The sequence below is a fragment of the Protopterus annectens genome, chromosome 5.part0 (genome assembly GCF_019279795.1).
Source record: "Protopterus annectens isolate FY-2018-M chromosome 5.part0, PAN1.0, whole genome shotgun sequence".
NCBI lineage: Eukaryota > Metazoa > Chordata > Ceratodontiformes > Protopteridae > Protopterus > Protopterus annectens.
In genome coordinates, this window is record NC_056735.1 from 1707259145 (window position 1) to 1707285199 (window position 26055).

The window sequence follows — 26055 nt, forward strand, 5'->3', positions numbered from 1 at the left end:
GGGGCTTCTCCTAGCCTTTCGGGTTCTGTACCTAAGAAACATATGCTTAAAATGGCAGAAGATTTGATTACTATGATTAGAGGTTCTATGGGCCCACCTGATAAGAGGCCTAGAGTGGAACCAGAGTTTGACAGTTTTGAACAGGGTTCAGGGGCTTCTGAGTCTTCTGCGGAAGATTTGCAGGAGTATCCTCATTATTCTGATTCTGATGTGGATGATGCCACTCCTTCGGCTTCTCCTCCTGAGGATTTTTCATTTTCAGAGACTCTGCATTCCATGAGGGAGCACTTTAACTGGGAAGGCCAGGATTACTCTGACTCCAGGAAGAGACTTAGGGAATTCTTGTTTTTACCCCAGCATAGGCCCTTAGCTATACCTCCTGTGTTGAATGTGGTGGAAGATGTTTTTGCAGAGGCTTCCCTGAACCCTGATTCTTTGCCTCCTGCTCCTGTTAAACCTGATAGGTACTATAGGGTGCCCGAAGCTCATAAGTATTTGTTTAAGAGTCCTAGGGCGGACCCAGAAACTGTTTCTCAGGGGCCTAAAGGTGTTAAGGCCTCTGTGGTTAAAAATCCTGTTCCCACTGACAAAGAGGCAAGGGCGTTAGATAGGTGGGGTAAGAAAGTGTATACTTCTTCCACTCTAGCCATGAGAGCGTTGAATTGTCAGTTTCACATGCTGAAATATCAAAATTATCTCCTTTCACAATTGAAATCTAAGATGGATGCTTTGGCGGAAGGTATTGATTGTAAAGACTTGCTGGATTTAGTTTATGTGTCTGAACAAGTGGGCAAGCATTCTTTACAATGTGGTTTTGATGCTGTGCAGGCCTCCTCGAGGGTGGCTGCCACTAGTTCTGTTCTTCGCAGGCATGCCTGGTTGAGGGATCAAAATTTGGCTGAGCATGTTAAGACAAGGATTTTGGATGCTCCTTTACAGTCTGATGTGTTGTTTGGTTCACCTGTGGAAGCAGTTTTGAAGAAAATGGAGGACAAAGCTAAGTCTATGCAAACTGTTAAAGATTTTTGCAGGTACAGCCACCAAGTTTAGTAGAAATTGGCCTGCTAAGGGGTGGACATATCCTGCTTATGATTCCCAGTCTAGGGGTAGGTCTAGACGTGGTAGGGGCAGGGCTCAAGGTTCTTTTAGGCCTGGAACAGGGAGTTCACCTGCTCAGACTTCTGGTGAGGGCAGGGGTCAGTCCTTTCGTAAACAGACCCAATGACCTGCCTTTTCAGCTGCCAGTAGATTCTCGTCTGGCAGCTCCTTTGGAAGGACGACTGTCTCTTTTCAAAGAAAATTGGGATTTAATTACTCAAGACAGATGGGTGTTGGACATCATTCAGCCAGTCCCTGTATCAGAAAGGGGCCTAGGATTTTATTCTCGCATGTTCCTAGTACCAAAGAAGGGGAACATGTGGAGACTGCTTTTGGATTTATCTCTCCTCAACACTTATCTGGACATTCCCAAGTTCAAGATGTTGACGTTACAACAGCTTTTACCCCTGCTGGGCAAAGATCACTGGATGGTAACTTTAGATCTCAAGGAAGCTTACCTTCATGTGCCTATCAGGCTAAGTTACGGGAAGTATCTGCGGTTTCGAGCTGGAGATTCTCATTATCAGTTCTCTGCATTGCCCTTTGGCTTATCTACTGCCCAGAGTATTCACAAAGGTTCTGGCTCCAGTGATAGCTTACTTCAGGCTACAAGGACTTCAAATCTATCCTTATTTAGACGACTGCCTGATTCTGGCTCAAGAAAAGGAAGACCTTCTACAGCATCTGGAATATCTTATAGCAGTGCTAAGATGCCTAGGGTATTCTGTGAACGAAATAAAGTCCAGTCTAGTACCCTCTCAAGACATGTGCTTTCTGGGTGTGAGACTGAATACAGCAGCCCAGATGGCCTTTTAACCCCGGACAAACAAAAGAGTCTATCACTTTACTTCCATCACCTATCTCATCAGTCCGTGCTGACTGCAGAGACAGTCCTTCAAGCATTAGGGTTCATGGCATCTTGTATTCTGGTGCTTCCCAATGCCAAACTGCATATGAGGAAGTTACAATGGTATCTCAAAATTGTATGGACACAGCACTGCCAGGATTTAGACACTGTCATTCAAATAATACCTTGCCTTCAAAGAGAATTTTTGTGGTGGGCTCAGGAATGTCACCTAAACAAGGGACTCTCTGTGACCCGGCCAGAGGCGAGTCAGATTTTACCGACAGATGCCTCAGACATTGCTTGGGGAGCTCATCTAAATGGAAAGTGGATACAAGACAAGTGGCCTGCCAGACTACGGCATCTACATATCAACATGGAGGAGATGTTAGCAGTCCAGTTTGCATTGCTGGCTTTCAAGTAGTTACTTCTTCCAGGGCAGGTGTTGATTCTAACAGACAACACAACTGTCATGTGGTACTTCAACAAACAAGGGGGAACTCATTCTTATCCTCTATGCAGGCAAGCAATGATTTTATGGGAGACTGCGCTACGCTTGCACCTAACTCTTCAGGCAAGGTTTCTGCCAGGAGCACAGAACTCCTTAGCAGATGTGTTAAGCAGACAAATCATGGATCCCCACAAGTGGAAACTGGATCTTCATGTATTTCAGAAATTGACAGTGTCATGGGGAACTCCAGACATAGATCTGTTCGCTTCTCCACTAAACCACCAGCTGCCACAGTTTTGCACAAAGGGGTTTCATTACACAGCTTGGAAAGTGGATGCTCTGTCTTTCAGTTGGACAAACCTTCATGTGTATGCCTTTCCACCTCTGCCTCTTCTTCCAAAGGTACTGTTAAAGGTCAGACAGGACAGGCCAAGGATGATTTTGATAGCTCCAGATTGGCCTTGGCAACACTAGTACCTTCTACTACGGAGTCTGGTAAAGAAGCCTCTATGGCCTTAACCTTTGATTCCACATCTGTTATCCCAGCAGGACGGTCATCTGCTCAATGTCAAGCTTCACTCTCTTCATCGGACAGCCTGGCATATTCTGTGTTGAAACACAGCAGGTCTCAACTTCCTCAACAAGTTTTAAATGTGATTAGGGAAGCTAGAAGACCTAGTACAAGGAAAGTGTACGCAGCAAAATGGAAGAGATTTTTATTTTGGAGTAAAGCAAAGAATTTGGAGATTTCTGAGCCTAATTTGAGTATGGCTCTTCAATATCTTACTGAGTTACTGGACAAGGGTCTGTCCTTCTCTTCCATTAAGATTCATGCTGCAGCAATCTCAGCTCACTATGATTGTGACCCACCATTGTTTTCGCATCCTTTGTTCAAGCAGTTTCTTAGAGGGGCAAAAAATAAGACCCCACGTAGAGCTCCTACTCCTGCTTGGGATCTCAATTTTGTGTTGGAAAAACTTACTCTACAACCTTTTGAGCCTGCGGCTACTGCTGAATTGAAATATTTGTCATGGAAGACTGCTTTTTTGTTGGCTATTACTTCTGCAAGAAGGGTGTCTGAGTTGCAGGCCCTTATGGCAGTCGAGCCCTTTTTGATTTTCCATAAGGATAGGGTATCATTACGTACTAATCCTTCCTTTATGCCTAAGGTGGTTTCTAGTGTGGCTTTAAACCAAACTATTCATTTGCCTACTTTTTATGCAGACCCCCAAAATAAAGGGGAAAAGATTTTGCATACTTTAGATGTACACAGGCAATTGCGTTATTACTTAAGCAGGACTAAGGATTTTAGGCAGTCTCAGCAGTTGTTTGTTTCTTTTGCTTTGAGTTCGCAGGGCAGGCCTGTGTCAAAACAAACTATTTCTAGGTGGATTGGCTTTTGCATTGCATTTTGTTATTCCCATCATGGCAAGGAGGTTCCAGCTGGGATTAGGCCTCATTCCACTAGGGCTACTGCCACTTCAACAGCATTTCTACGGGCGCTGGCAACTAAGGATATTTTGGAAGCAGCTACTTGGAGTTCAGTGCATACTTTCTCTAAGCATTATCACCTTCCTATCTACTCTAAGTCTAGGGCTGGTTTTGCCACAGCTGTTTTGCAAGGCATGTTGTCAGCTCCTGCTTCTTTATGATTTCCCAGCCTCCCTTACCTCTGCTTTGGGATTCTACCCAATAGTAAGGACTGCAGCAATGGAAAACGAAGAACATAGTACAGTTTTGTACCTACCATAAATGTAGATGTTCGAGGATTCCATTGCTGCAGTCCAATTTACCCTCCCTCCTTCCCCTCTGTGTTTAGGGGTGGTTGTGTAGGTGAGTTTACCTGCTTATGTTTTTGTATATATTGTTCATGTTTTGGTGCAGGTATTTTGGGCCTTGTCTTTTTAGGGTCTTCTGACATCTGGGGCAAGAAAAGACTGAGGATATGACGCCGGTCATGCGCATTAGTACCCTGACGTACTGACGTCAGTCTAATGCGCCCTGACCGACGTCAGCCTTATACTCTGGTATTCGGGCCGACTGGATGCGGACTATACCCAATAGTAAGGACTGCAGCAATGGAATCCTCGAACATCTACATTTATGGTAGGTACAAAACTGTACTTTACCTGCCTTTTCTATTGAGTTATAGCCTCATCTTACTTTTCAGGACAAAATGGGGTTTGCATTAAACTATGTTTGTCCTTCAGCACTACTTAATAAAGCTGACTTTGTTTTCTCAAATATTTTGTTGCATTTGGCAAAAAAAAAAAAACACAGTACCTTTCAGTATTTTTCCAATTTTGAATCCATGGTCCAAATGGTTTCATGTCTCTTACCACTGCAATCATTTAAAGATGTTACAATCTGTCCTGATGTCTTCTTTTCCTTATGCAAGTTCAAGTTCTCATCATTAATCTGTGATATCTATTGTTTTTACCAGTCCCAGTAACTGGAGGTACCACAAATATGAATAAAGCTAGATCTCCAGTATAAACAACACTATCAACATGTGTACGTTTGTGTGTGTGATCAGGAAAGTAGTCAACTAGCATCAGGTTCCAAGGTAAAATGAGATCTACTGACACTGGTTCTTGAAATATGCATATCACACAACAAACTAAATGTGGGTTAGGGACAAGAACTCTGGCTGTATTATATTTTTGTATGACACATTACTGTTTGTATGATGCATTTATTTTTTTGACCCATCCATATGACCGTTGTCCACTACACTGCTCCTCAGTTATGTCTCCGCTCAACTCTTTTCTCTTTTCTGATATAGTTGACCCAGGCAGTCCAGCAGTGGGCATCATACTGTAACTCTGAAAGGATTTTTTTTTAACTTTGACTTCTCTTGCACTCTAGATGTGATAAGTAGTGATACATACAGTACAGCAGGCTGAGAGCTTCATACAGATGAGTATCCATACCACTTCATGCTTCTTTTGATATATGGTTCTTTTAGTAACTTGTACCAGAGATTGGATATAAAACAGAAATCCTCTTGCTTATCTCAGATTAGGGTAATAATAATAGTAATAATAATAATAGTAATAATAATAAGTATTATTATTATTAATATTATTATTCTTTCCTTATTCCATTTTACCCTGTAGCTTCCCATTCTTGTTCTATAATGTTAGTCATCAGTGTCACAAGTGAATACTATACTACTCCACCAGTGTACCAGGAATATATGTTTCCTTTCCAAAGTGAGACACTGATCTATCATGTTCCACAGATGTTGCTTAGGTTTCTTCTGACTTGCACTTAACCTTTAGAGCTCTCTCCAACTGAATAAAAAAGATGATAGGACTTTTTTTTTTTTTTTTTTTTTTTTTTTTTTTTTTTTTGAGTATTTTGGCCCAAAAAATATCTTGGCGAAACAAGGTCCTGCGCATGCTCATCACCAGACTGAGAGCTGTCAGAGCGCAGTGTATTCTGTGCTACTATTTTTCTTCTCTCTGTCCTGTATACCTGGATCTCTTTCCAAAAGTCATTGTGTCTCACACTCTTCCTAAATGTATAGCTCTAGAACTATTTAATTCATCTTCACCTTAAATCACATAACTACATGCTAATCATGCAAACCCTGATGACAAGTGTCAAGTCACAATCTGTATATATAAGTAACAACTGTAATCTAATGTAATAACTATAGTCTGCACTCTATCTTGATAGTAGAGGAACATGATGTATATTTATCAAAGTATCAACATCTGTCTCTGAATGTATGATTGCCATAACTACTTTTTGCTCACTGTCTTTACTGTAAATAGCACATGACATATATAGTCTTCTGTCTCAGAATGTTTAAATGTAACTTATGATATACAACTGTGTTCTTATTATATGGTATTGTAAGCACAGTTCGAGCTTTTCTCACTGGGCCTCTGCTGAAAATGAGTACTGCCCAGTTAGACTTTCCCAGTAAATAAAGACAAATAAATAAACTATGAGGATCATAACTACAGTCCTCATAATTGCAATAGGCACATATCCTAAAATACATATCACTAATATAAATATTGCATACATGCATGCAAATATTTCATGCACGGTCATTAACGCCCTTCTAGCTTGCCAATATACCAAAACACTTATTCCCATAATAAGGGTCCAGGCTGTTTTTAAAAATATCTAAACTAGTGCTTGCTTTAATGTAATTTGGTAGTCTGTTCCATGCATCAGCTGCTGTCTCAGAGAACCAATTAGTACACTTCTCATTTCAGGGTGGCTGATGATTCTCTACTACTTTTTGATAACCCAAACATTCCCAGATGTAGTTGCCTCTAAATGCCCTATACTTGAATAAGATCTCATCTAAAATATCTATATGAGACACTATACATGTTCAGATATTGTAGTCTTTTGTAACAACTTAAATTTTCACATCCATGGATGCCCTTGGTATATTTCCACTGCACTCGTTTTCTTATAAAGTTTCCATATTGTTATTCCATAATCATGTTTAGCTCTAATGTAGTTAACAAATAATTGCTTCATAATTTCTGTTTTCCTAGACTTTATAAATCTTTTTATACAACCTAGAGTTTTGTAACTATCATTAACCAACTGGTTGATATGATCTGAAAAACTCAAAGGCTGGATTTACCCATATATCCAGATCTTTAACTGAATCTACAGCTTCAATCACTGTGTGCTGTATTAAATATTCACCTTTCAGTTTATGTCTCACAAACCTCATATGCTTAGCTTTTGATGTATTTATCAGCATATTATTCTCCATGCCCAGATGGTCAATTTAGTAAAGTTCTTTTGCAGTCATGCCCTATCTGTAACACATGTAATCAGCTTACCCAGTTACACGTCATCTGCATACAGACTGTAGAACTCCTCAGATGAAAAGGATAGGTTTGAAAGATGCAATCTAAACATCCATGGGCGTAGGGCAGAGCCCTGAGGGACAACCTGACTGTAACCAAAAATTTCACCTGTCCAGTTGCTATATGATACTTACCATGTCCTCTTTGTAAGCCATGCAGCTATCCATCTTATCAAGCATACCTCAATACCCAGTTGTTCTAATTTATTGATCAGTGTTTTGTGTAAGACCCTGTCAAATGCTGAAGTTAAATCTATATGAATGACATCACAGCACAATGTTTCACTCATAACTGTTATTATATTGTTATAGGACATCATGTTGCAGTTGGTAATAGCTGTATTTTCAGCATATGCATGCTGATGTATGGTTTCAAGTCCCAAACCTTCCAATTCTGACAATAATTTATCCAAAATTATTTTCTCCATTAGTTTTCCACAACATGAAAGTAGACTTAAGGGTCTAATAACTGTGGGTTTGTCCGACTTCCCTTTCCCTTAAAGACTGGTTTAATAAGCACGTCTCCAATCTTGAGGAATCTCCCCATACTTGTATGACCTAGTAAATAATAGATATAATGTTACTGTAAGTTCTTGCCAAATTGTCCTCTAGACATTATTACTAGTTCCATCTCCTCCCTGTGCTTTCTTTGGATCCAGTGTGCATAGTTCTTTTTCAATGTAATCTAATCTGGTTTCAATATCTGAGGTTACCTGGATGCCACTAGGACAACTTATCAACCCCTTTGTGGAGCCCTTTGCATAATATTTTGTAAATATATCTATAATCTGTTGTGTCTGAGAGTACATTTTAGAATCTGCACACATGGTTTATCAATTTGCATGTCTTTATTCCTTCCACATCGTATGCATCTATAAAATGGTATCCTATTATGCTCAATATCTTTATATAAACTTTCTTCAATTTTTTCTTGATTTTGTCTCATACTATGCTTAATTTGTTTGGCCGTCTTGTTTATTTTAGTTTTGAAAGTTGTAGTTCAACCTCTTTTCCATTTCTTATATTTTGTCTCTCACCTTAATCAGATATCTTCTTATGGAAATATACCCCCCTGGCGATGTATACCTAGATCCTGACGTTCAACATTTTTTTTGCTCTCAAACATTTTCTCTTTCAAACTTTCCACATTCCTTCTGCAGTTTTTTCATTGAACTCATCACTGTAGTTTTATAGTGTCTGTTTTGCTTCCATATGATCCGTAATTAATCTTCTGTGCATTGGTTTAGATTTCAGTTTGGCATAATTATCTAGCAACAATTTAACCTTTATAACCCTGTGATCATGTTATATCAGTGGCGGTAAAACTTGGCATGAAGTAACGGTAATTTCTTTAGTAACACAAACAGTGCTAAGTGTGTTCTGTTCCCTGGTAGTTTTTAAAATTTTTTTTTGCAATCTGAAACAATTGTTGTTCTTGAACATATGTTGTGAATAATTTCCTTATTAATGTTGTTGAATCAGTATTATTCTAGTTCGTTTCTGGTAAATTTAAGTCTCCAGCCACTATTATCACTATTGGACGGTGCAGTGCTGCAGCAGTAGCGTTGTCACCTCACAGCAAGAGGTTCTCTGGTTCGATTCTTGGCTGGGGTGCCTTCTATGCAAAGTCTGCATGTCCTCCCTGTGTTCGTGTGGGTTTCCTCTGGGTGCTCCCGTTTCCTCCCACGTTACAAAGACATGCATCTGGAGTGTTTCTCTCCGGATCTCCGCTGAAAATTTGCTTTGTTCCAAGTCGGACTTTCCCGGTTAACAAATGTTAAATAAAATAAATAATATTATTATTCCCTCCTGTGTTTCATGCAAGAAATGTATGAATTCTTGTAGGTTATCAGCTCTTGACTGTGGTGGTCTGTATACTCCAACAATTGTTATATGTTCCAGGGATGTCTTTCTGGTGACAGTTACACATTCAGTAGTATTAGTGTTATTACTGAACATGTAATAATCACAGGTCTCATAACTATCATTAATTCCTATCATGACTCCTCCACCTGATTTTTCTTTAGAGTTACAGTAAAACCATTTATACCCTGACAGAACTGGTTTCCAGTGATTATTCTTTAACCATGTTTCACAATAACAGCATCAGTCATGTGGGAATGTAACAAATTTCCCAATAAAAAACTTTATTATTAATGCTGCTAGCATTAACAACCATCAGAGAGTCATCAAATGTTGCTATCTGTGAACTGTTAAATTTTTGACCTGGCAAAAATCCTGCCTTGTGTTTGTCAAATATTGCAAAATATCTGCTCCAAAAATTTTCTTCCTTGATCTTAACAAATGCACACCATCCTGTCTGAACACGTGTGCCCCAAATTAAGCTTGGATGCTCTACGCATTTCCATTTTTTAAAACGGGATATTTTTTTCATGTAGGTATTCACCCAAAAAATCTTTTCATTCACCATGACCTGAGTCTCCTTTCTGTATGTGATTTGTGAAGAATATGTCCTAATCCCTGTAAAAAGCTATGCTATTTAAGAGGGCTGTAAGTTCCCTACTAACGGCCAGAAAGTCCTTGCAGATGAGGTCATTTGTACTGATATGAATAAAAACAGATCCCTTCTTCCTTATATTCAGGCATTCTCTGGCTTGTCTCACATCTTCTGTTTTTGCTCCTGGCAGTGTTCATTATCTTTATCTTCTCTGCAAAAGTAAATATCAGATATTATGTAGCCCTATCTCGTCATAATTCTTGCTGGATGGGTTCAGAGCTGATTCTCGGCTCCAACTCTGCCGATAGTAAAGCTCAAGAGCTTTTACTAGCTCGAGGCTAACCCCTATCCCATGGTGCCTCATGGCAATTCCTCAGATCTCGTTTGCCGCGAAAGCTTCAAGGTTGTCTCCTTACTGGCTCATTGGCTAAGTAGAAGATTTTTTGATAAATCTTATTTTTCGTCTATTTTCTTCATATTTCTACCTTAATAGTTGTTATCTATTACCTGTGTGATTGCTGTTGAGTGCTTGATCCCCTATTCCACATTTTTAGGATTGTATGGCCTGTTTTAGTTAGAGGGCTGTAGTTGCATGGTTAAATTAGAGGGCCTTTCCTCCCTGAGTGCTAGTCCTTCTTCCTTTAAAAAAAAAAAAAAAAAAAAACCTTTTTCTTCTCTCCATAACTTTGCTGTTGGTTATAGTTAGTATTGTTATTACTGTTATTGTTGGTAGCCTTGTTTTCTAGTCATGTCTAAAGAGAAAGATAGAGAACATAAGAAACACCGCCCTTCTGGGTTCAGAAAATGTGACAAGTGTTCGCAAAAATTGTCATTGACTGACAGTCACACTAGCTGTGCGTACTGTCTGGGAGAGGCTCATTTACAAGAACTCTGTACTTTTTGCCATATCTTCAGTACTAGGGTACTTAATGAGAGAAAATGTAAATTGATAAGGGGTCTTATGACTAGTTCCTTCCAGGAACAGCTGGAACTTGGTCAGACAGCTCCCAAAACTGTGAAGAGAAAAATCTTCAGTTCCAGCTTCGGAGCCATCTAAAAAGTCTAAAGCGATGGAGCCAAGGAGTTCTGGCTCCGTTTCTGCTTCTTCTGTCTTGGTGCCATTGATTTCTTCAGTGTCGAGGCAACCTTCAGTATCGAGACACTCACCAGTTATCAACACTATTTCACCAGCTTTGAGGTCTCCTATTTTAGAAAGGAGGAGATCTCCTTCTGTCTCCACCCGTTCCTCCAGGACACTTTCAGATGAGAATATCAAGCAGGTGGTAAAGAGGTTGCTTTCTGACCCGGCTCTGGCTAAAAAGTTGCTCTTCCAGACCCAAAGGCTTTGGAGCCATCCCATCCCCAGACTACTGCTCCTCCTACTGCTTCGCTGTCAGAGTCGAACACTTCGGGTCCTTCTGTGTTGGATCTTTTGGTTCCGAGAATTCTTCCTGCTTCCTCGGAACTGATAACTCTATCCTCAGCAGCTCAATCTGTAGCCGAGGGATCTGGGAGTTGACACTCTCGAGTCTATTCCGAGAGGGATAGTCACCCCGGTTTTTCTTCAGAACCGACCCTCCCTCTCGATGCTTCAGCTTGACTGAACTCAGTTCCCACGTCTGCTTCAGAAGCTGTCCCTCCTGTTCGGAGCCAACCTTCCATCTCTTCGGAGAGGAGGTCGTCTTTGGAGCAGGGTGGAAAGGCCTTCAAAGCAATAGAGAAAGCTTTATCCAGTGCCAAAGGCCTGCCTTTGGACCCGATGTCCCACCAGCAGCCAGCAGCAACCTCTTCTCTCCCACCACCCCCTCAGCGTAGGGAACCAGAGACTCTAGCAGCCCCCATTGGAAGTGTCCCCTCTTCTGAGACCTCCCCAGATTATACCACTGGAGAGTTCCCTCGGGAGAAACTTTGTAAGAGGAAGCACATTGACTCACCTGAGTCTTGTCACGTCAGACACTGATTTGGATGAGTCAGAAGGGTCCCCTAGATCCCCCTCTGAGGGTGTCTCTTTTGATGACATCCTTTAAATCCTTAGACAGAGGGATGATTGGAAGACCTCTAACCCTACTGAGGATGAATCAGTGTAGCTTGTGGCATTTGGTTCCCGACCTTCCACCTCCTGGGTGACACTGCCTTATGACCAACTCTTGGGAGTCATATCCCAGAAAGCCTAGACCTCCCTGGATACAGTGGAGCATGTCCTGAGGACTCCAAACAAATTTATGACTGCCCTGGAAGATAAGTCCTTTCTTTCTAAGGGAGTTCCTGTGGATACTATGGTGGTAGCAGCGGTCACAATAAAGGAAATAAAGGAGTTGTCCGAGACATCTTCTAATATCCATCCTCCTAATAAAGAGTCCAAGACGTTGGATAGGTATGGAAAGCATACCTTCTCTTCATCGCATTTACCTTACGATTGCTGAATTACCTGTCCCATTTTACTAGACTTCAAAGGAATCTCCTGAAGGAGTTGGGAGACACCCTTCAGGGTTCAGTAGCTTTGGGATCCACGGACAATGTATCTGCACAGCTCTCCACCCTTACATCTATAGCTAATTCCTCCATGAGGCTGATTTCCTATGCAGCTGACAGAGTGAGCAGGGCAGCCGCAGAAGGAATTTCTCTTAGGAGACATTCCTGGATGCATCTATGTAACTTCACGGAATCCTTTTAAGTCTTCCTTTACCAATGTCCCCTTTGATGGTTCAGCTCTTTTTGGACCACAGGTAAAAGAGACTTTGATCAGGTGCGAGCAGGAAGGGAAAACCTTATCTGCTGTCGGAGTCCGTTTCTCCCTTCCTTCTAGACCCTATCCCAAGGGCCATATAGGAGGGAAAATGGGGTTCTTTAAATTCCAAAAAGGTTTCCCTCAGGCACAAGTTCAACCCTCCCCTAGAGGCACAGGGGGAGGATATAAGGGAAGACGCTGCCCTTGCGGCAGAAGAGGTCCGCAGCATCAGGGAGATAGAGATACTTTCTCTGATCATCCCTTCCATCGCCCCTGAGGGGGTTGCCCAACTGTCCATCTCTGGAGGCAGTCGTGGGTCGTCTTTCATTGTACCTAAGCACCTGGCTAGAAATTTCCCAAGATCGTTGGGTACAAACCATAATATCCAGAGGTTACCTTATTCCCAATCCCCTGGTAAACCGGTCTGTACCAGACATGCCACCCATTCAATTAGTCCTTGCAACATCAGAGGTCATCTCGTTGCTTCAAAAAAAGAGTCATCCAAGAAGTCCCCACAGAGCAAATAGGACCCGGAACTTACTCACGATTCTTTTTAGTTCCAAAGAAGACAGGGGACTGGAGATCAATTCTAGATCTCAGCAAACTTAACAAGTCTGTAAAGAAATTGAAGTTCCGTATGATCACTCCGCAGTTTATTGGGAAAAACAGTTAGATGTGCTCAATAGATCATCAGGACGCGTACTACCACATCAAAATGGACAGGCGCTCCATAAGATGCTTTTGGCTGGGAGCCAGTCATTTTCAATTTTGAACACTGTCCTTTGGCCTCACTACAGCCCCTAGAGTGTTCACCAAATGCATGGCAGTGGTAACGACTCACCTGAGACGTCAAGGATTCCAGGTGTTTCCGTACCTAGACGACTGGCTCCTCACTGCTACCACCAAGCACCAAGTAATCAGAACCAGGGACGAGACTCTATCCTTGTGCGCCAGATCAGGCATTACAATAAACGTAAAAAATCAGCCTTATCTCCATCGCAGCACATTGTATTCTTAGGCTCAGAAATAGACTCAACCACCATGACAGCAAAACTGACACTAGAAAGGATAGAATCGTTGCATAACCAAGTCAGATCGATCCTTGCTGAAGAAAGGCAAAGTACAGGCCAGGATAGTCCTTCAGGTCCTAGGGACTATGGCTTCCTCCATTCTCTTAGTTCTCGTAGCCCATCTGCACATGAGAGTACTCCAGTGGATATTATTTGCCCAGTGGTCAATGCAGGATCTCCCCCTGTCTCACCAAATTCTCATCACAAACTCCTGCAAGAAGGATCTAACATGGTGGGTACATACGGATCAACTTCATCTAGGTCGGCTACTTGCTCCCCCTCAACAAAATGCAATCTTGACCACGCACGCCTCCCAGATAGGGTGGGGGGGCATTATCTGGAAATGACGGTCCAAAGTATTTGGCAGGATCACAAGAATCACTTGCACATAAATGTTCTGGAGATGAGAATGGTGATATATGCATTGCAAGCACTTCACAGTTCTCTTCCCACTGGAACAGTTGCGATTCAATCAGACAACATGTCTGTAGTGTGGTACATAAACAACCAAGGGGGAATCAAATCTTACCCACTTTGTTGAGAGGCTTTAAGAGTATGGAAATGAGAGAAGAAACTCCATGCTTTCTGGTAGCAATGCACATCCCGGAGAAGTCCAATGTGATAGACAAACAAAGTCGAGCAATTCTGATGCCTCATGAGTGATCCCTGAATTCAGAAGTTGCGGAAGAGATTTTTTCCTTGCTGCGACCTATTCGTAATGTACATGAACACCAAATGCAACAGCTACTTTACCAAATTCCCCATCCGGGGATGTCACCCAGGGATGCTCTGGTCCACAGTTGGCCTCCGGGACTCCTTTATGCTTTTCCACCCTTTCCTCTTATACCAAAAGTGATTCAGAAAGCAAAACTGTTGGAGTACCCTGATCCTCATTGCTCCTTACTGGCCTCGCCAAGTCTGGTTCCCCTTCCTGTGGCCCTATCTCTTGGAGGAACCATGGAATCTGGAACCATCTCCAGACCTCCTGATTCATCAGTCAGGGCAGTTCCATCCTACTATCCAAACCCTGAAATTGATAGCATGGCTGCTCCAGTTCCACAAATAGCCAGATGTGTTTCCCTTTCTCCCACAGTCAAACACATTCTGATTTCTTCACACAAACCTTCCACCAGGAAATTATAGTCCAGTAAATGGAAAAGGTTCTCCATTTGGGCAGCAAACCAAGGCACCTACTCAGCTCCTATAGAGTTTATCCTGTCCTTCCTGGCATCCATTTTTCATGAAGGAGCTGCAGCTGCTACTATAAGAGTTCAGTTAGCTGCCATCTCTAATTATCATTTTGGCTACATGGGAAATCCAATCATGTCCCACTTTTTATGCAAAACCTTTTTGAAAGGAATCCTCCTTCTCAGACCTCCAATCAGGCAACCACCGGAGCCCTGGGACCTAAACCTAGTTCTTACATATTTGTTTTCTCCACCTTTTGAACCCTCTTCTTCATCAGATCTAAAATTCTTGTCTTGGAAGACATTGTTCTTACTTGCTATAACATGTGCTAGGAGAGTTTCAGAATTGCAAGCCCTCACCATTTGACCTTCTTACATTGTTTTCCACAAGGATAGAGTCTCGCTTAGGTATGTTCAGAGCATAATCTCAACATAACTATCGAACTACCAGTTTTCTTCCCAAATCATACTAATAAATCAGAATACAGACTACACCAATTGGATGTCCACAGAATTCTCAGGTTTTACCTGCACAGGACTAAAGAATTCAGAAAATCAGACCAATTGTTTGTTTCCTTTTCAGACAGGTGCTAGGGACGCTGTCCCATCCAGCAAGAATTACAACGAGACAGGACTACATAACATAAAGAAGTTATGTACTTACCATAACGTTCCCTGTTTGTAGTCCATCTCGCCTACATTCTTGCATCCCACCCTCTTTCCCCCTTCCTGTTTCCTCGAGGAATTGGTGGACTATCCATTATGCTGTCTGACCTGGTTTTAGTTGTCTGTCCACCTGGCATGGATAGTAATACAAAGTGTTCTGTTTGTATGTGCATACTTATTGATAGTTTACTGACTATTATGTACCTATTTACTTTCTTGCAAACAAGATCTGAGGAATTGCCGTGAGGCACCATGGGATAGGGGTTAGCCTCGAGCCAGTAAAAGTTCTTGAGCTTTAGTAACGGCCCTGTCGGCTCCTAACCCATCCAGCAAGAACGTAGGCAAGATGGACTACAAACATGGAAAGTTATGGTAAGTACATAACTTCCTTTTCTCTAGTAATTTGGATCTCTGATTACAAGAATATCTTTTCTGACCAAATCAGAAGAATCTGCAAATTCTAATTCAATAATATCTGCTCTATCAATCGTTACAAAGGAATGATCTTCATCACTATTAGTCTTATTAATACCACTGTTTTCAATGTGTATTACGTTTGCAAGCGTAAAATTCTCATCCAGATGGCTTTGTACATCCACAGCTTGAGACATGTTGTCAACGTCTGTCTTTCTCATATTTTTTCTTATAGTAATGTTCTTCAATCCTTCCACATTCAGTTTTGATTTCTTCCTTTTCACCTGCCCCTTGCCTCTTTTTTACCTTCTGTTTTGGAAAAATGCTGCCTTTTTCTGTAGACTGAAGGTTTTCTGATAGAAAAATGTTATCGTTTGCTTTGTTTTGATCACACAAATTACAGTAATGTCTTTTTTAGGATGTATTCTCTTAACTTTACAGACATTTATCAGTTTCCTTTTCTTCCTTGTTATTTGTTGTGAACTCTTGCTTTCTGTCTTTCCTTCTGAATGATCTGAATCCTCAGATTGCTGAGTACTTGTTCCCAGAATTCCAAAGTTGTTAGGGGCATTGTCTTGTTTCATAGGGGTTGAGTGATCTTTACAGACAGTAGACACATCCTTTCCTAAATGTGTTCTATTTGCTCTTTGTCTAACATTATTTATTTTACCAGTTCAGTCATTAATATATGTAACAACAGTTCTCCAAGCCATGCCAATTCCACAAGTATACTCATCATCAGTAAGTCTAAATTTACTAGTAATAATGGTAAGCAAATCATCCAACTTTTTACATGAGAAACACAGATCACCCATGTTGTCATGTGTTACCTTTAAGTATACATAGCATTTATTACACTGTACAAGATATTTGTGCTTTAGCAATTCATTAGTGGTATACTCATTTAAGGAATCCATATTCAACTACAAATGAATAAAAAAAGTTAAAAGAAAAGAATAATCAAAATCAGTTACCACAGAATACAACAATAACTTACATCAACTTCTATGAGAAAAAAATCACACAAACAGTGTAGAACTAAATTAAATACAGTAAAGTTGTTGCTCTGAATGTACAAGTTCTGAAAGTCAGAGTGTGTTAACTTATGAGCACTATTGCTGGCATTCGCACCTCTTTTAAGAATGCTTTTTATTGAAGTTGGCTTTGTGACTGTGTCTCTCTGTCCTTCTGTGGTCCTGTCATGCTGTTGCGAGACAACAGAAAAAAATGGTGAGTGAAGCTCAGCTTATTTTCCTCTGTCTCGCAAACCCAACTTCAATGAAAAGCTTTCTAATAATGACAGAGGGGCAATATTTTACTCTTTAAAATATTTCCCCTGTCATTAAAAAGTGGAAAAAATGCTGAGCAAAGCTAATGCAGACTTGCACCACACAAGCACGTATGCATGCACAGACACACACACACACACACACACACACACACACACACACACACACACACACACACACACACACACACACACTCACACTCACACTCACACTCACACTCACATCTCCCAACATCATTTCCTACACACACACACACACACAAACACACACACACACACACACACATTTTACTGTGACAATATGCAATACGTTGCACTGCAGTTATTTGTTCTCCTTATGAAATTCAAGTAATGCTACTCATGGAATTATTTTAACTGAAGTAAACTCAGAAAGCAGCTTAAGTAAGTGCAAATTTAAAAAAAATGCAGCATATACTTATGTATATTTCATTTGATATCAACATGCTAGAGCTGTTATGTCCATGAAAGAAATGCATCTTATGGACCAAACATACTATGTTGGCTCACTAATACAAACACACGTGCACGCACATGCACGCATGCGCACACATGCACACACACTAAATTTACCATGACAAAATGCGATATGTCATAAACAAAACCCCTCAATTAATATTTCTATGGGAAGCTCACCTAACAGCCACTGAATGTAACAAGTTAACTAAGTTCAGACTCTCTGCGGTAATAGCGACTGAAGAAAGGGAAACCAGGAAAAGAGGCGCCGGAATATTATTAGGTTAGTGTTAGATATATGATAATCAGAGCACTTGGGGATGACGTGGGAAGATACTTCAGTGTAAAGGTGATAATACAACATCTTCTCACTTTAATAAGTATGTATAGACCACTTGAATCCACCTATAAACCTGAGTTAAGGCATAATACTGTGGGCTGGGGATTTCAAATTATTTTCTCAATGTGGAGATATTCAGGGAAGCCCTAAAAGTCTGAAAATGCCTAGTATGGAGGGATATCTCTCAACACTGATGGAAATTGTTGGCCTGAGTGGCATGTTGAGACAAGCCCCCCAACACATACATTTTTAAAGCAATAGGTTGCTATTCAAGAATTGACAGGATTGATGTATTGAGGGGAATAGAAGTACAAGTGTGCCGCTAGGGGATTCTTGGAAAATAGCTATTTGTGATCACACTTCCATAATAAACTTACATGTATCTACCCAAAAAGTGAATAAACAATTAAGATGTCCAACTCACTATAGTAGGGCAAAATAATTTGACATTAAGTAGGCAAACAAGAGAGCAAGAAGTACTAGAAAAGCCACTAATAAAGACATTACAGCAAGATGGGAAAGAAGGCAACAGGCCTGGTAATTAAAATTAAAGACTTACACAAGCCAAACAAAACAAAAAAAAAAAAAAAAAAAAGTACTTTAGGATTGTGATTGAATGGCAAGGGTGGATAAGTGAAATGCAGAAAAGAGGAAGGGATAGAAGAGGACATCATTAGGGCACAACAAGAAAGAGAAGCAATGTTAGAAGGGGAGAGAGAGTTCAAAATAAAAGCAAAACAGAAATATTTTTGAGCAATTTGACCAAGGCACAAAAACATTTAGGCAATAATTCTGAGATGAGCTTAGACATAGGCTGACCTCTAACTTGAAAGATCCAAGATCAGAAGTGATGCACAGATGGCCAGAAAAGATACTAGAGGTTTTTGGGGGTTTATTGCAGCAATACGTATAAAGAAAAGAAGGTAAATTGATGGACTACCAGATAAGATCCAGGAATTTTTTTGGCATCTTCATTTACCAAGGTTGACTCGACACCAGGCAGAAAAGTTAATTTGCCGAGTAACAATGGAGGTAGTTGGGGAACAGCAAAGAAGATTGCCTAAGGGCAAATCTCCTTAAGCTGAACAAAATTCCATCTGAGTGCAGAAACTGGCTTTGTGGCTCTTTTCCTCTGTGGTTCTGTCATGCTCTCTCTAGACAGTGGAAAAAACGCCAACCTTCTCATCAGCAAGGGACACCCACAAAAATGTGACAGAACCACAGAGGCACAGAACGGGATGTGCACACACACACACACACACACACACGCATCTCCCTACATTTTATTATTTATTTATTTATTTAACATTTGTTAACCATGAATGTCCGACTTGGAACGAAGCCAATTTTCAGCAGAGGCCCGGGGAGAAAAGCTCCAGATGCATGTCTTTGTAACATGGGAGGAAACAAGAGCACCCGGAGGAAACCCACACGAATGCAGGGGAGGACATGCAGACTCCACACAGAAGGCACCCCAGCCAAGAATTGAACTGGAGAACTTCTTGCTGTGAGGCGACAACTCTACTGCTGCACTGCTACATCATTTCCTACACACGCACACGCACATGCACCCATACGCATGCGCGCGCACTCTCTCGCATCTTTCTACACCATTTCCTAGACACACAGACATACACATACTCGCATCTCCCTACATCATTTCCTCTACACACACACACACACACACACACACACACACACACACACACACACACACAAACTAAAAAGGAATAAATATAAATAAAAAAACATTTTTTTAAGAAAGAATGCTTTTTATTGAGTCTCTCTAAAAAGTAAAAAATAATGACAAAAAGTGAAAATTTTGCATAGATAAACAAGCTGATTTCAGAAAAGCATTCAAGGCTGGTTTTGTTGACTGTGATAATGAAGTAGCAGAAGAAATAGCATTAATTAGGAAAAATAACCTCAAATGCTTTTCTGGAATCAGTTGTCCGTTTATCTTTTGCAAAGTTATCACTCTTCGTTATTTTTTACTTTTTACAGCAACTCAGTAAAAAGCATTCTTTAGAAAATGTTTATTTATTTATTTATTTATATTTTTAACAGTTAAGATCAATAAACCACAAAGCAGGACAGGATTGCATATAATGTTTTTGAACTGTCAGTTTAAGATTTTTTAATGTGCTGTCCACTCTGAAGATCTCTGCAGCTCTTTGTACTGAAGTTTGAGAACTAAACATTGTGTTTGTTACTCATGTTACTGACAGAATAGCTTGGTCTCATAAAGTAAAAAAAAATGATTTTGTGGAAATGAGTAGTCCCCGAGGATCTGCAGTTCTAGAAATTAGTAACATTTTCATTTCTTTAAGATTATCAGTTCTTCAGCAAATTTTAGCTAAAATGCTTCAGTTTGCATGACTGAATGGTTGATTGATCAGTTAATTTGTTCAATAACCAGATAAACTATTAATTTGCTGAGCTGTACCAAAAGGCACAGTACATATTACAAAAAGGGCAATAACATATATAAATGCAAACTGAATTGTTCAACCGTTACCATTTTTTAATTTCTATTAGTGATTGTTCCTCTTTTTATTGCGTGAAGTTGGTGTTTCTTTCATTATCTGGATGTTTTAGATCCATCCATTTGCTATCTTTGTCTTTTGGAATATGAATGACTCGTATACAGTTTTATTTTCATTAATAGAAATTTTCTTTAATATGCCTGTAAACTATGTAACTGTATAAGAGAAACTTCTTATGAGAAATAAGTTCAATGGAATAATCTTACAAAGCGATATGTTTAACTGTAATGGAATGCAATAAGCTTAGCAGTTGAAATCGTGTTATTATGACAATCAGAAGTTAAATATAGCTTGAGTTTGTATATAAGTGCTTGAAGGTGACATTTTTAAGGCAGTCAGTATTTCTCATTATTCCACATGTCATGCTTTTGTGAGTAGGTTGTAAGGTGTATATCTCCAGTAACGTTGAGTTAATAAACTGTTTTCCATATTTTCCCACATGATGTTTTAGAACAGATCCATTTGGCTCTGCCGAAGGAACAGCTGAGAGACCCAAAACACCACTAGTTCGAACAGTAGCTGTTCAAACTGTATACAGAGATAGTGAGGCACAGACTGATCCTTACACACCAGAATATGTTGTTCGTCCTGGATCGGCCCCAGAACTTTTGACACTTGCCACTCTCACATGGGGTATGTACTTCTTAGCATAAAGAAACAGGTCTATTATGTGGCAAAAAGTGAAAAAGAACTATAATTCATTTTACTTATTCAGTTAAAATGTTACTGCAACAAAAAAAGGAAACACACTTTAATGTTTTAGCTTCTGACCAGTATAAATGAATAGGCTTTGTCCTTTGTTTTTCCCATAAACTTTCAGGTAACTTACCAAATGTGTAACCCTAGTTTTGTATGAATGTACTGCTTATTTTAATTTTAGTAGATAATTGGCCATGTGAAAGCAGCTGAGAGCTTAAGACAATAGTCTTGTGTTTTAAAAGCTTTATAATCTATAAAAGCTAGCAGTGTGTTAGACTTGTTATTTTCTGTTTGAAGTTTAATGTAAGAAATCTTAAGCAAAGCTACTAGTCTGCAGAAACCATGAATACAACATTCTGAAACATTAAGCTGCAGCAAGAAGTATAAATAATGCCATATCATCCACATCCATATATGTGCAGTTTTGAGAGGCTTTGGTGCATCATTTCATAGAATTCATTTAAGCACATCCTAATCATAATAGTTTGTGAATCGTGTTAATTAATCTGTTAAGTGATTTTAAAAAATGAGCTAACAGAAGGAGGAACTATCTGACAGATGTATTAACTGTTTATAATCATGCAGCATAGAAGGAAGATGGTTGTACAAAAGAATGTAGTGATACATCATTTGAACATTGTGTTTGTATAAATAATCTAAAGGTCATAGAAATGTCCAGGTAAATGAGGTAAATCAAAGTTACCTTTTGAATCCGGCACCTACAGAAGTCACAGTGTCAGTTTGTTTGTGTCTTTCGGCTTTTCCCGGTTAGGGGTCGCCACAGTGGAACTCCGGTCCGCTAATGATTGGTAGTGGATTTTTACGTACCGGGTTACCAGCCCTGAAGCACAACCTTCAACGAAGGCATGCCCCATTCACGTATGCCTCCACACAGAAGATGCTCTAGCTGAGAATCGAACGGGACAACGTCTTGCTATGAGGCGACAATGCTACTGCAGCACCACCACAGCACAGTGTCAGTGATTTGGTTAAATTAAGAATATAAATAATGTGCTAGCAACTTTATTGCTATTGAAAGTATGACATGTTATGAACTTAACAGTTTTCTCATCTGAAGCAGTTATGTCCTCTGTCCTCTCTGTATCGCTGCATCTTCCTTTGTGGCACCAGATTATTTCAGACAAATGGGTTCTGAAAGTCATTCAACAGTGTAGTCCCTCCATACTTTCCAGAGGATTCCTCCTTGTCCAGTAAATCAAATATTCCTGCCTTCTCTAGTTCTTGATAAATGTTATATTGGGGGTCATAGAATCATTGCCTTCCTCTTAGATGTGTAAAGGGATTTATTCGAGGATTTTATTTTGGTGACAAAGAAAGAAGGAAATTAGAAGCTTGTATTAAACCTCTCGTTTATCAATCTTTTTGTTAAGATCCCAAAGTTCAAAATGTTATACCTCCAGACTCTGTTACCTTTATACCTTTATTAGCATTCACGGTAAGCTAGATTTAAAAGATGCTTAGTATCACATTCCCATTGGCAAACATTTAAGATGTTTCTTAAGATTTTCTGTATCTGCCTTTCAGTACCAATTGTCTGTCATACCCTTTAGACTATCTACTGCTCCAAAGGGTATTTACAAATTGTCTGGATCCAGTAATTGCTTATTGCAGACTTCAAGGTTTTCACGTTTCCATATTTGGATGATTGGCTGATATTTGCAGACTCTTTTTTCATTTGTCAAGTGTTCTTGCAAGGGTATCTGGTTTTCAGTACCAGTCTTCTGCCATACCCTTTAGACTATCTATTGCTCCAAAGGGTATTTACAAATTAACTAAAACAGAAAAAGACTCCAGGCTACCATAGCTTACAAGACAGCATTTTATTAACAGATAGTGAGCACTTTCTTAAAAATTAATTATCAAGGTGCTGCTTACTGTGATGGATCCAAAGTCTTCTTAAGACACTAAGGTCTTGCTGGCTGGATTCTGCTGAAATCAAAGTCTAGTTATAATTGCATTCACAGTCTGTTGCCCACAGAAACTTGCAGAATATACACTGATGCAGCACCAAACTCTGTCATTTTAAAAGCAGTAATTCATAAATAACTTTTTATAACAAACCACACGTACTACTGTTGCAGCTTTAGTTACACTGTACCACTTTTTATTTCTCGTTCAGCATAAATGATAACTTTCCTGTATAAAATACCTCTCCTAACCATTTCATTTGCTATAGTCTGTTTATAGTGGTTTTACATCCTGTTTTTCTCCTTGGTATTCTATTTTGATCTTTGTATGAAAACATCTGTTTGCTGGTGTTTACAGAAAAATATGTTTTCATCCTGTAGAGAAATAATGCTGGTATTGTCTTTTAAGGAAACATCTTTGTGCAAATGCTGACTTGATAAAAGCACCATTTAAACTTCCTTGCTTAACAATGTCATATGATAGAAACACACACAGATTGTACAGATTGTTTTCCTGTTGCCCATTTTTTTAAGGAAGCGGGTTAGCTTTCTTACTGACAATGTGAAATGCATACATCCTGTTTTTTACATTTTTGCTAAGTCTGTAAGAGGTCAGCTTTCTTGCTGACAGTGTGAAATGCATACATTCTTGCTAAGTTTGTAGGAAAACATGTCCATTATGCAAATTCCTTATTTTTCAAGCCACAATCATTTAGTATGGATGCTAATCACATATTGCTAAACTCTATTCTACATTTAAGCAAGCTTTATTTTATACCTTATTTATTTTGCATATTTGTAACAGAATTACTTTCAACCTTTTATTCACTGTTAAATACATTCTAACAATTCCCTCTTTTTACTTTAAAGAAAACACAATAAGAAACAAAACCTTTAGTCTACTTTCGATACAAGTCAAAATGCAATTTTACATAGTTAATACAATGATATTAAGTATTACTACCAAAACTGAATCTAACAACTTTTTCTTTTGCAGACCATTCTGTGAAAATATTTCAATAGATATGACCTGCTTCTGCTTTTTTTACTTGATTAATTTATTCTTTTGCCATCACAGAATTTAATTTATAACTTAGAACTCTTTCATTAACTCTCTTCACCTGTTGAATTAACTGTTTACTTTTATTAATCATTTTATTCCAAAATATTAGAGATAGACTAATATCTATAAGAGACAAGAACTATGTGCTGCTGCAAACATTATTTAGTGCTAGAAATATACAGTTTCAGTGTCATTTTATCCATAACATTGTGGTCATATCTCTGAACTGCCCATTAACACCTTGGTTGACAGTGAAGTGAACATCTTAAACACCTTGGTAAAGTACTGAACTAGGCTTAGATAATAAATATTTGAATGTAATTATTTCAGTATATTTAATACTTGAGGATTTAAAAAAAAGATTTATACACTAAAGAATGCTATGTACATATTAGTCTATTAGGTGTATGAGTACAATATTTTAATATAATTTTCCTCTAACTGGGGTAACCAATATTAGTACTTTTAAAATGGCGGTTCCAAAACCACTGATAAAACTGCAACTTGAAACCAGTGATAAAATTACAACTTGACAAATTACTTTTGAATTTGTTACTTTACAATGTGTCTTATACAGTATATATCTACACAGACTGTTAGCTACTCATGCATTTCAATCTAGTAGATACCCTGGACTCATTTTTTAAGCATCATATAGTGTTGCATGTGAACATTTAACAATTATGTTTTAATAACAATAATGTTTTAGAAAAACTCAAGCCACTTGTCTGGCAGTCAGTCTTGTTTTTTTACCTTATCTGCCCAGTATTTCCTGTAACTATTTATCCAGTCTGCGAAGGTCTGACCTCACATTTTAGACCCTGTAGACCATAGTTAACCCTTTTAGCATTTTTCCTTTAGTCATCTGTTAATACACTTGCAGCTTGATATTAGAATGCAGTTGTAAAAACACTTAGTATTATATTTGTGATTTGCATAACTATGCATTTATACTACATAACTAGACATTACTTTACAATTAGCTTACATATTTTTTTAACTTTGATTTCAGTATTTATTTATTTATTTACCTGCCCTGCCATTCATTTTACAAAGACTGCTTGACTAATACCATCTGTGTTTTTATTTCTTTTTAAAATTCAGAACTTTAACTGTTTGGTGTGGTGTTACTATACAATTATAAAAAATTCTAAAAAAAAAACAAAACAAAATAGATATTGGCTTAACTAACACATGTTTATATTTACATGACTTACATTTGCTGTTGATTGCCTTTTCTCTTGTGCCTTGTACTTTAGATGAAAAGAAAATACATGTATGTCAGTCTTGTGGCTTCAGATTTTTACTGTTATTAACTGCTCTCATTTGATTTTTATGCACTAGAACTGTTTTGTGTACCTTTTGACTATGCTACGAGAATGGCAGTCATACACTCTACTTTACTGTAGTACTGATAAATGTCTTGCTTTAATTGAATGAAAGTAAAACATTTGAAAATGATTTGTCTATACATCAGATCCTACCATGTATGCTTAACCATTTTCAAAACACAAGCATATTATAAAATATATTTCTTTTGTATAGATCAGCTGTAGTTTCCTGCTCTTTTGCAATGTTTTCTTAAGCTCAGCTGTTGTATGCAGGAAGTGAGTCTCTGTCAGTTCAGCTAATTTATTTTCTTTAGCCTGTAACTGCTGTTCAAGTGTTTCCTGTAATGTTACATAGTCTTTTTGACATTTTTCAGTAACCTGTTCTGCTGAATCTAAAACTCCTATGCACTTTTGAAAAAAATGTTTGTATAACTTGTCTAAACTTCCTGAACTCATTATATCTGTCTTTTAGATGTTTATTACATTCTTTTGTAACAGGATATACTGGAGGTTCTATCAGTAACTGATTTGACTGTTGTTGTAACTCTGAAATTAACCTTTTACATGTGGTGACAGGACATAACTGTTCAACATCTGAATATAATGTAAGCATATTAACTT

The 26055-nt window shown here is 39.0% G+C and overlaps 1 protein-coding gene across 1 annotated transcript in view; it reads left to right on the top strand.

The window, feature by feature from the left end:
• The window catches only part of CFAP91 (cilia and flagella associated protein 91), a 1839442-nt gene that overhangs the window by 581668 nt on the left and 1231719 nt on the right, over nucleotides 1-26055 (top strand). Inside the window, exon 6 of the mRNA XM_044071500.1 lies at nucleotides 20865-21046. Coding sequence (XP_043927435.1) covers nucleotides 20865-21046 — 182 coding nt within the window. The remainder of the gene's footprint in view (nucleotides 1-20864; nucleotides 21047-26055) is intronic.